At 40.8% G+C, this 12548-nt stretch overlaps 1 protein-coding gene across 6 annotated transcripts in view; it reads right to left on the reverse strand.

Annotated features, from left to right (window-relative positions):
• Positions 1–678: 678 nt before the first annotated feature.
• The window catches only part of cpeb3 (cytoplasmic polyadenylation element binding protein 3), a 35086-nt gene continuing 23216 nt past the window's right edge, over positions 679–12548 (reverse strand). For all 6 annotated transcript variants that reach the window (XM_019881937.1, XM_019881936.1, XM_019881935.1 and 3 more), the window contains 5 exons: positions 12063–12152; positions 5928–6046; positions 4564–4678; positions 3406–3587; positions 679–955 (listed from right to left, as the gene is read on the reverse strand). In XM_019881937.1, the coding sequence (XP_019737496.1) occupies positions 728–955; positions 3406–3587; positions 4564–4678; positions 5928–6046; positions 12063–12152 (734 nt within the window). In that variant the 3' untranslated portion in view covers positions 679–727. The remainder of the gene's footprint in view (positions 956–3405; positions 3588–4563; positions 4679–5927; positions 6047–12062; positions 12153–12548) is intronic.

Below are 12548 nucleotides of genomic sequence, written 5' to 3' on the forward strand. Positions count from 1 at the left end.
ACATGGGACAGGAGAAGTGAACCAATCTCTTTTTTCATCAATGGACGCTACAGCTTCTTGTTTATTTTCAAATTTAGCTTGTAGTAGATGTACGGGACGTCATGCATGTTTTGATATCTCTTAATCCTGGTGAAAGGATTCTTTGATTCTCCTCTTTCATCCATAACTATCGTGGTTACGATTACATGACTGTCCATGTCTTATGTTCTGTGTTGTGTTAAGTGACCGTATTTTGTTATTTTATGTGAGCTGTTGTCTAAGCGCTTCATACCAGCTGCAGCTGTTGTAAAAGCGCTACAGTATATGAATAAAGATGTACTGTATTGTATTGTATATATGCCCTTGCATGCTCTTTTTACATTAAATTAAAATTATCCATACATGTATAGATAGGTACAAAACTAAAAATACGTTGTTTTTTTTTTTTTAAATATTCACATGGTTTCACTTCTAAGAGGCAGGACCTCACCACCTAGTCAAGGCAAAGAATGAGCTGAAAGTAGTCAAGTGTTTGATCCTGTACATGTGTGTGATTGAGGTGGTGTGCCAAAGTGCAAAATTCTAAGCTTTACCTTCTCACAATGCTTCATCAGACGGTGACACAATGTGTTGGGCCGGAGGGTGTAAATATGGGATGCGTTGTGTTATCTAGCGTGATCTGCCTACAGATTGAGAGGCTTTTTTTTTGTATGTATCTGAGGATGGGATGGTCAGGCAGACATATGACTCAGCTCCAGCGGAAGGACACGTGTCGAGGGCGGTCACCCCCCTCTTTCACAAGTGGCTTGTGGAACTCTCGGCCTGCTCGCGAGTGAATGCTGGCCCAGCAGTACTCGCAATAGTACTGCAGACATGTGACGTTGGCGCAGAAGAAGGGGGCGAACTTCCCCCCACAGCGCGCCCCCTGGCACTCATCACACATCTGATCGTCAAGCACATACGGCTTCACCTCCACCTGTGAGAAAGAACAGGAGACATAATCCTCAGTTCGAACCGTATTTCACACGGCTATAGTACATTGCCCATGTGATCATTTTATTTGGGTTTTTTTTCCATCCATCAAAGAGCTTGACCACTGATCAGGGAAAGAAATGAGGGTTTGGTCACCATGGTGATGCTGTCTTGCATGCTCAGGCAAGGAATCATGATGATGCAAACTTTGTGGGAGCCTGGCCACAAAATCTTTCTTTTCATCTCAAACTTGTGTGTGAAAGGAAATTTACAGACAATCCTTCAATTTGAAACTCATGATAATTATTGTTCAAAACTACTATGAACATTAAAAATTGAAACAGTTTTACATCTTTGGTGTCAACCAGAGTTTTGGTGCCAAAATGAAATTGATAATGTCTGAAAATTGAAATGAGCTAAACAGGCTTAATAGTGAAACATGATAATTAATTTCAAGTGTTTATTCTTTTATGCATTTATTCGTGTCTACTGCAGCACACTGGAAAGCGCAATGAATAAATAAACTTGTCAGAGTGACATATCAATATGTGGTAAATGCTGATCGTTTCTTGTTTGTTAGAAAAATACCATCTGTCACAGGGACCCATCAAGAAAGCCCTGTTGTATGAGGTGCTACAGACAGTCGACAAAACATAGCAAACATAAACTCAACCGGTTAACCTGGGAGACAATTGAACTGTTACCTGGCAACAGACTGAGGGAATGATATACTGCATGCAGAGCCAATCAACATCCAAAATTTTAAATGGATTCTGTTGACATTTTAGAATTTCCTTTCACAAACACAATAGCTTTTGACAGACAAATAAAAATCTTAGACAATGTTTTTCAAATTTAAAAAAGGGGAAAAAAAGACTTTTGTGTTTTAAGAAGTGGACAAGAGAACAATTCGGACCCTTATGTGACAGGCATTTGTTCTATGCGAGAGGTTTTCTGTTGTGTTTTCTTGGTCTGTATGAGTTTAAATGGTCAGGTGAGAGTATGTCTTTGCCACGAAAGAAGGTTTTTGTTTCTGTGTCTTTTTTTCTTTTAATGTGTGAGGTGTTTTGTGGTGACTGAGTTTTTAAAGTTTCAGTTTTTGTTTTTTTTTCGTGACTGTTGTTTTTTGTTTTGGTGCTTGTGAGAATTTTAATTGGCGCATTTAAAAGGTGTCAGGTTCCGTGTTGTGTGTGAGATGTTTGGTGTTTTTCGTGTACGTGCGTGTGATTTTGTGGTTGTGTGACATTTATTTGGTCTGTGTCAGTGTTTGGGAGAGTGACAGGTTTTTGGTGGTGGTGGTGGTGGTGGTGGTGGTGGTGGTGGTGGTGGTGTCTGTTACCGTGAAACTGGTGGGAGTGAAAAATAAATAAAAAGAGAGATTTGTGGTGTAAGACAGACAGACATTTTTAGACCAGTGCAAAAGGTTTTCCGTTGTGTGCGTAAGTTCTTTGGCATGCCTGAGAGGCTTTTGGACCGTGAGAGATCTTCTTTGTTGTGCAAGGAAGTACTTTCATCAGTGTGTTTTTTGGTGTCATGCGAGTGAGTGTTTTTTTAACTGACTATTAGAGGCTTGTGTTAAGTGGGAGAGGTTTATTGATAGGTGTGAGAGTTTTTTTTTTTTTTTTTATTGTGCCTGAGTTTTTTTTTTTTTGTTGCGTATGAGAGGATTTTTTTGTGGTGCACGAGAGTCTTTTGGGCTGGGTTAGAGATTTTTGAGAGTCTAAGTTTTTGGAGTTGTGCGTGTGAGGTAATTTGGCATGTGATATTTGTGCCAGATTTTTTTTTTTTGGTGGGGTGTGTGAGATGATTTTTGGTTTGCTTTTATCGCATGAGAGTTTGTTTGGGATGTAAAAGAAGTTTGCTGTTCCTGTGAGTTTTTTTTTCATGATGGTGAAAGGTTCCTGAGAGATCATGTGTGTTCCCACTATGTTTAAAGATAGAATTACTCATCATATCATGGTTCGCAGAAGAATTAAGATTTAAGGGGATTTAAGGACTAGTCACACCCTTCAGAGGTATCTCCCGGTAAGCTACTATTGTCCACAAAAATAGATGGGTACAATGAGGGGCCACGCCTTGAAGAGGCTCAGTGTTCTGAATGAAAACCAGTCTTGTTTGGTCACAATCTATGCGTCTGCTATTGGCTGGTGCAGCTTATCGAGCAGGCAGCAGTGCAACATGGGTGGCTCGACATGTGAGGAAGTATAATTAAACAGATCGAGTGTGCCTGCAACTGGAAACGCGTTGGCCCACATTGATGAGACAGCCTCGGCCAGCCTTCCATTGTTGCATAATGAAACGTCCACCATAATGAACATTGAACGCTCGGCGAAGACGCAGAGAGGGAGTTCAGCTGCACGTCGTACCGTTGGAATGATGGCAAAAAAAAAACCTTGGCTGTGGTCAAAACACCTCCTTCAAGAGGAAGGGAAGAGGCAGCGTGAACTCACTCACCCTTTTGTCAATGTCATTGTGCTGCAGCTGAACGAAGCGAGCGCTGATGGCGGCAATATAGCTCTGCTGATTGGAGAAGGCCACACGGCCGGCCCCCTTGGGATATTTGAGCTCTGGGTCAGTGTCAATGCCGGCGTAGCAAACACCACCGTACAGCCGATCCATGATCATAGCCAGCTCCACTGGAGTGGTTGAAAAGAGACATTTGATTCGCGTTAGCATGTGTATTGAAAGACTTGATTTTTGTATTGTTTAAGTTGAAGTCAGCTCAAAAAATTTCTTTCCAATCATATGGTCTTTGCGCCACCAGTATATGGTGAACACAGCATTCTGATTAATACTGCGTTTGTGGAATATTTTGATTTTTTTAAAGGGGAAGTCAGCTAAAAAATGTATTTCCAATAATATGTTCTTTGCGCCACCAGTATATGCTGAACACAGCATTCTGATTAATAATTCGTTTGTGGAATATGAGTTAAGCAGCAAAATCCAGACCGTTTTTATCCAAGTCAGGGGTGGCCATTCTGCTGCTTGCTGTTGACTGAGAATGACATCACAGTTGCTCGGTACTCAGGTACGGACCAATCACAGCTCACCTGCTTTCTGAGTTTGGTCATGTGACTTTTGCAAGCCGTGAGCTCTGAGCAACTGTTCAGATAAGTGGCCTCCGCCCAAGATGGATAAAAATGGGCGGATTTTGTTGCTCAGCTCCACAAATGCATGATTAATCAGAATACCGTGTTTAGACTAGTGTGGCTGTATGGGACATACTATTCTAAAGAACTTTCTTTGGTTGACTTCTCCTTTAAGTTACATCCTTCAAAATCCAGTTTAATGTCCTGTGGTACATTGCAAGGTTTAAAGCAATAAAAAAATATATTCCATCCCGCTCGGAATACTTTATACAGAACATATTCATGACAACTGCGATTGGCTGGCATCCGGTTTAGGGTGTCCCCCGCCTACTGCCCGAAGACTGCTGGGATAGGCTCCAGCACCCCTCATGACCCTTGTGAGGACAAGCGGATCAGAAAATGAATGAATGAATGAATATTCATGACAACTACAAACCTTCATACACACAGCTAGAATGTATTTGAAAGCCATTTTAGAAGCCTCGGGGCCTAGTAATATAATGCCATTAATTAGAGCAGCTACCTGCACGCAGAGGCCGGGGCACTCCCCCTACAAAGATGGTCTTGCGGGGGTCCAAAGGCTGGGAGCCATCCATGACAAAGTCACTGTCACTCAAGTTCCAGGGACGGATCTGGACCTGTGGGGAAATGGGAGAGCAGGGTAAAGTGATTCCGATCATCGGGTGAAATTTGACACCCAATTCCTTTCTTCTCATAAGGAGGACTCACAAAGCGCGTCATGTGGTTAAAATACAGAATCATAAATGTAATACAAGAAGAAAGCCTAAACAAACAGTTTTTTTTAAAATGTCGACAGAAGAAGCGGCTCTTTCCTGAAATGGAAGAGAATCTGGGAGCAACAGACTGCATGGCTTTATCATCTTTAGTTTTTAACCTTGTGTGAGAGTCAGTAAGTAAAAGGCGGTCAGTAGACCGCGATGACCTACAAAATGACACCAAATCCACCAAAAATGGGGGAGCCTTAGGAAGTGACTGTAGAAATGTTTTACCGAATCCTAAAATAAGCAGGAAGTCAGTGCAAGGTCGACAGAAATGCAGTGATGTGACTGAACCCCTGGGATATAGACAAAAACGAAGGGATTCTGAAGTAATTGGAGACAGCCAAGTTTTGTTGAGGCAGTTGAAAAGAGAACTGCAAAAGTCAAAAAGTGAGAAGACCAAAGCCTAAACAAGTTTTACTTCGATATGATTAAAACATAGACTTTTGAGGTGGAAAAAGCAGGAACGGGTTATGGTTTTAATGTGTTGATCAAAAAAGCATGAGCTGATTCAACACCCCAAAGGTTTTTCAGGGTGTGATTGTGGCCAAGTGGCAAGTGGAGAAGCTGAGCTTCTTTATTAAGACTATTGGTACTGTCCTTTACAGTGATAAATAACTGAGAGCCAGTTTAATATATGCATGACCTTATATGAATAGAGTATACAAAAATAACGACACTCTTGTTTCACATTTGTCCGTGTAGCAGTTTTTGTGAGCCAAGGGAAAATCCAAGGTATTTCCCATATAGTGCCATTTGAACTGAGCTTACTTCAACAACGTGACAGTTTTGTTGAAAAACATACATACAGTGGTGCCTTGACATTTGAGCTTAATCCGTTAGGTGACCACACTTGTACCTTGAAACATGTGTAACTCAAGTTATCTTTTGCCATTGAAATGAGTGGAAAATGCCATGAATCCATTTCAGCCCCTTCCAAAAAAATTCCAAAACTCTAAACATTGTAACATGTTTTTCATATGAAAACTAGTATTCTACAGTTTTTTTTAACTTCACAAAAGCATACACAAAGGATAAAGAATATATGCCCATGAGTATTGTTGTATAAGTAGTACCGGTAATAAACAACTTTGGGGACTCTGCTCACCGGTTTGTCTTTGATGGTGGGACTGGACACGCACAGGTAGAGCTTACTGTCCTCCTCGATGCAGGCATCAATCAAGGCCTGAACAGAAGTCTCCTCTTGGAACAGCAGGAAGGCATAACCTGGAAAGGAGGAAACAGATTTCAAAAAGAAAATTTGGTTTATAACAGTCAAAACGATGTCATTATTCCACTCCATCATAGATATTCCAGGGTTTGTCACAGTCTCCGAATTTTCTTTAATCCCCCAAATCCAGTCATTTGAGCCTGGTTTTTATCCGCATAGGTCACAAGTTGCATTAATATACCCTGATTGATGTCGGGTGCTCCTCAACAGTCACCTTACTGTCTCAGAGTGAAACTTTAACGGAACCATACAAAATTCAGTGATGCTCTTTGAGGCAAATAGAAAAAGAAAATCAGTCAGTCACTCTCTACAGTTGAATTATTTAGCACTGGGAGCCCGACGTTTCCCCAAGGTCGGCACGAGGCACCATTAGGCCGATTATGGTGGGACAAGACCAGCTCAAGCATGCTTTACACCCAACCAACAAGGCATAGTGGGCTTGGATTTATAGGTTCAGTAAGGTTAAGGCAGCAGAAAAAAAAGACTTTTTGCGAATTTACAGGATAATTTGGAACGACTTTTAAAGCAGAAGCCCAAAATAAGAACATGCGATTTGGAACCAGAGAGTCACAGAACAAGTTCCTGTGCAAACAAGTAAAAATGGCAATTCGTTGTTGAAGGTATACGAATCTGCTTCTTGACTACGGTCAAGTTGCTCTTTTGAGGTTTGCATCACTTTTGAGAGGGTTGCCATAAGTTGTTGGGCATCCCATCTCAGCAAAACAACATAACGGCAGTCTTGCGCCATTTAAAAAGAAAAAAAAAAGAGGGCATGAAGAGGCAGAGCTGGCTAGCAGTTAGTTCACAATCTTCCCTCCGCAAGAGGGAACAACGTGTTCCGTGACCCTAGACAAAAGAGCCAAGAATGGAGGGCAGACAAGTGAGTCACTGGCGGGAGGTGGGCGAGTGAGAAAAGGTAGAGAAAGCATGCGCACGATGTAATGCAAATTCAAGTTCCAAAATCCTTGACGCTCAGTGGAATTGTTAAAAATTCCAAAGTATGAGCTTAGCACATTCATTACCATGTAGGTCAATCATCATCATAAATGAAGGCAAGAAATAATTTTTTTATTCTTACGTTAACATCGGTTAGCTTGTGTGGCAACTATATGGTACTACAATATTTACTTCTTATGCACAGTCAGATGTTTTAGGATTGAACAGATTATTTCCATAACTGGCTATGGGAAAATGAATTCTCAAGTGAAATGAATCAATGATTTACGAGCATTTGGAACAAAATGGGAGCATTTTAGATGCAAGTTGAATTAGATGGCAATGGTGGAGGTACTCAATGTGTTTCAAAGCTACTCTATAATGTTTATGTTCAAAATTCCTTTGCAACAAGAAAAGTACAGACAAACTTTTGGCAAATGTCTGGTGACCGTTTGGCATTAATTTGACATTTGACATTTGCGATTTTGAACAAAGCCTGACAACAACGCAACATTCGCTATGTTCGAAAACATTGTCTACCTCAACATTATCATTTCCATAAAAGAATGTCTTCAATTGGTCACCCACTGTTCAGATTACAAATTAAAATTGAATGGCCATTAAAAAAAGTCACATTTTGTGTATATGATATCTTTATTTTCCACAAAAAAATCTGCCCCTTTTTCAACTTTGAGGACCTTGCACTTGTGAAGGTTTCTGCACACCCCTGACATATAGACACTTGTGTGAAAGTGCATCGGTATCAACAATATAGTCTCATATTTAATCGTCTGGTATATTACTGTAAATAGTTGTCTGCACCAGCCAAATGGTCTGATATTTAGTTTGCAGAGGACTGCTCGAACAAAGATCTCTTGATAGATAGATAGATAGATAGATTCTTCCTTGACAGGGCTCACAAACACATTCACACAATACCGGTTAAAATGAATGAATAAAAATACATTAATAAAACTAAAAAATAAAGTCAAAGACATTTCGAGTGTATGTTAAAAAGTGCACGTTGAAAAGTGCAATGTATCCGTTCACATTGTTCATGATGGTTGCGGTGGATGGAACAAAATATATATATATATTTTTAAGTGATTTTCCGGGCCAGTGGGACTTTATACCTTCTGCTTGATGGCAGTAGTTGGAATGACTGGTGAAGGGAATGAAAGGGATCTTCTGTAACCAGACTGACTTTACTGTATAGTTCAGACAGGGGTGTGTGGAGTGAACCACACATTTTGCTGACCTGGTTTGTTATACGGGAGAGTCTGGTTCCGTGTTTGGTGGTGAGCAAGTTGAACCGGGGTGAAATGTTGAATGTGAGAATGGATTCAATGAGTAAGTGGTAAACAAGGTCTAAAATGTCCTTGCTGATATTAAAAGTCCTTAGATTCCTCAGGAGGGGGCGGCACTGTTGTGCTTTCTTGTATATGGAGTCTATGTGCTGTGTGAAGGATAAACAGGTGTCGATCTCAGTCCACGGGTATTAAAATGGCTGCACCCACTCTACCATCTGCCCCTGGATGCGGAGCGGCTGAAAAAGAGATGTGACTTCCTTATTTCTGCCGCTACGGCACAGTCCTTTGGTCTTGGTGGTGTTCAGCTCAAATGAGTTCTCCCTCAATGTTTTGACCAGGTTGCTGACGGCCTGTTGGTACTGCGACAGAGCAGCAGCAGAGCCAGTCAAAGGAGGCACCGAGGCCATGTCATCTGTATATTTAAAAAGTTTGTTCAATGCAAAGTACAGAGACTGAAGTCAGAAGAGGACAGTGCACATCTGCAGAGGCTTATGCTGCAGATTTTTATGAGGAAAAAGGCGGAGGGGCTGGAGGTTTATGGCCGCAGCATCATTTTCCATCCTACAGATGATTGTTTACAGTCAACGAGTCCCTTGTGCCTTATTGTAGCTCAAACAATAAACTTCCCGAAATAAGGGCCATTCTCTTTGACAAAACAGGAAAGAACGGTTTAAATCAGAGAAGCCTGATATACTTTAATCAAATTACAGGTAGTGGAAATAATTCAATCCAAAGAAACGTACAAAAGGTAAACGTGGAAATGCTACAGAACGAAGAAAGTAAACAGACTTAACTTCGCACGCATTTCTTCCTTCAAGTTACTTAAGCGGTTTTACGCTGTCACACAGTCACACAATGAACAATGGAGCACAGATTGTCAAGACAGGAAAGCAAAAGATCATTCACACACTGATGACATTAAATACTTCAACAGTGTTACATGATGGGATATAACCAGGTTTCTTGAAAACACATTTTAAAATAAATGGTGTATTTTTCAAAAATGTTGGTGCCTAAATTGTCCTCCAATTTTGAAATGACCCAACTGTTTTTTTACAACATTTTTCCTTTTAGAATGCAAACAGTATTTTCTAAGCCTTTCTCTCATAGTAATTTTCACGCAGCAACAAAACAGTAAAAAGATACAACCACATCCACATTAATATCGTGTAAAATTATGTTCGTCAAAAGGTGGCAGTCTAATCTTTGAAAGGCATTTTGACACAGCTCTGTATTGGGAGTCGGTTTTTCAGCTTTAGGCAAGTATGATGTCATCTTAAACACTGGTGGCAGCGTTCACACAATTTTGCCATCTCCTTCACCGCCAAACACAGACCAGAATAGCTCCTTAACATTTGCAGCATTGAACCGTGTTGGGTGATAGAGGGCGCATGTACCTGACATCACCATAGTGACCAGACTTCATTGCGGTTGCCATGACATCACAGACATTTGAGAACCGAAGGCTGGCCTGCATTCATGTCATGATTTTTTTTTTCCATAGCAAGAAATTATTCATAGCATAGTATAAGCTTTCACAGAAAAAAAATATAATAATAATCAAGCTAATGCCACTATTATTATTGTTTGAAGAAAAATACCTGCTCACACAATTGACAGGCAGTCAGTGGCGTTATATTTGCCATTGGCCACCACTGGTACACAGCTAAAAATACGTCCTCTTATATTCTCCTGTCTGGTAGATAAAAGGTTGCTGCACCAACTGGACACAGTTGACGAGAGCAATGATCATGTGAAGCCAAAACAAAGAGAATATTCTATGAGCAATGATTGAAACTGACACATGATAATGAGCGGTGGTTTTTTTTCACATTAGTCCGTGTCCACTTTTTTGAAAAAATACTGGACTGCATCCCAGTTTTTCCATTTTAGAAAAAAAAGCGTGCTTATAGCAGTATTATTGTATTCTCATATTTTGCATTGAATCCCCCCATTTTCTCCAGATATTAACTCTCATTAGAGTTGTTGATGAGCTCGAGCCAGGTGAGGTACACCCTGAACTGATCTCTAGTCAATCGCAGGGCACATATAGGCAACTAATGTGCCTGTTTTTGGAATGTTGGAGGAAGCAATACAGCACATCGTGGATAATTTTTTTGAAGAGCTTTGGTCTATTTAGTGATGTACAACACACCATATACATTCAAAGTTGAAAAGATAATTGATTTCTAAACGCATCCTTTTTGATCGCTATATGTATATAAGATATAATTAAAAAAAAACAAAAAAAAACGGTAGGTTGCTTTTTTTTTTCTGAATGGCTCTCTTGCTTTTTTCCTGTAGAGGGCAACAATCCTCTCCAAGGCCTGTTCAAGTCATTGCTTTTGGCTCACAAGGGCTCACTGGGCCATAATATGAGTCACCTTGAAAACGAAAACACACTAAAGAACCCGTACGGACAAACACCCTTACAGACGTGCGTGCAAGTTCACTACCTTGCCAGTTAAATTGGAGCATGTGTCCAAATATAATATTCTGGCTATTTCCACAGAGATATAAAAAATGTATAATTTATTTATTTTATTTAAGATACGTGACACATCATCAGACCTCACCTAGTAACAATGACAGCCTCCTCCAGCTGCTGCAAAATCATTCCCTGAAAAGGTTGTCATATTTTTGCTGCTGAGTGTGGCGTTATTATCATCAATCCTACCATATTTCCCGCACTAAAAGGCGTACCTGAAAGCCTTCCATTTTCTTAAAAGCTCACAGCGCGCCTTAAAATCCGATGCGCCTTGTGTATGGTTATTACGGTAATATGTTGACCCCAAAATGGCTCCTTGCTAGAAACATGCTTACAACGCAGAGTTCAAACTTAAGGCGAGCGGGTTACGCAGTTGAACACGGAAATAGAGCAGTGGCAAGAGAGTTCGATGTTAACGAGTCAATGTTATAACTTGCTGTTGGTTAAGTGAACTGTGTCGCTGCTTTATTAAATAAGTTTTACTGACATTTGATCGTTCTGTAGCAACGCCACTCAACAGCAAAGCTATCTTAGCTCTTGTCGTTTGTTTAAAGCTTCTTTGATCTGTGACATGGGTTGCGCTGATTGGTTGAACCATGTGCCTACGTGCTCGCGCTCGCGCGCACAGCAGGCTTTTCCTTGAGCGTAGCTCTATCTAGTGGATGCATTGTAGATTGCGTCTTATAGTGCGGTGCGTCCAGTATATGACAAAAATTACAAAATAGGCCATTCATTGAAGGTGCGCCTCATAATCCAGTGCGCCTTTTAGTGTGGAAAATACGGTACTCCCAAGGAATCCTCCCAATTCAGGAAAATAATAATATTGAGTAAGTGTGGGAGAGAGATCCTCCAGATGTAGTATATTACCATGTCTATGCGGAATGCCAGTTATTTCCAGAGCATCTTAATAGCTTCCCTAATATGACACACAGCAGCTCCTGGGCCAGAGGGTGTGATGATGCTGGTGTTGCTACTTTGAACAGCCCCTTCTTTAAAAGTTACCCAAGAGGTTCTTGAGGCGAAACATTGACCTGCTTCTGGCAACCGTTCCACTAAACAGCCATGAGGGTGAAATCTCATGGTGTATGATTACTGCGGCTGGGTTCCACAGATCAAACAGACCCCGTGATGCTCTCTCAGTATGAGCTATGATTTCTGAGTAACATGAACATTTTATGCACTCTATGATGGTGAAAAACACCCAAGGTGATATTTATTGGTGTAGTTTTTGATGTCCGTTGGGAAAATCCAGCTTTTGTTTGGACAAACTAATGTTACCTTTCGGCGGGAAGTAGGATTTGCTCTCAGCTTTGTGGGGCCAGTCGACCACCAGGTGTCCATAGCGACGGAAACTGTTGGTGATCTCATCTGTTAAAATAGTGAGGAGGGGGGTGTGGGGGATCAGTGGCAGTCATTTTCACATGATTGTTGTGCTCATTTGCAATGACTAATATACATGATAGTACAACAAAGGACGCCATGACAATCTGCCGTATATTTTTCTATGGATAGACGGACATGGACAAGCAACATTAAATATTAATTGAAAAAACATTCTGAAAGGATGTTATACACACACACACACACACACACGCACACACACGCACACACCGGTATACACATACATACATACATACATATACATATATACAGTAAATATTCCCATCCCCGGAATTCTATGAAAAGGAATATCCTTCACCCGGAACAAAAGCCTGTGCATTAACATTTTGACTACGATATTACATGTTACCGGAACTTACGTAA

The sequence above is a fragment of the Hippocampus comes genome, unplaced genomic scaffold (genome assembly GCF_001891065.2).
Source record: "Hippocampus comes isolate QL1 unplaced genomic scaffold, H_comes_QL1_v1.1 scaffold36, whole genome shotgun sequence".
In the NCBI taxonomy this organism is placed as follows: Eukaryota; Metazoa; Chordata; class Actinopteri; order Syngnathiformes; family Syngnathidae; genus Hippocampus; species Hippocampus comes.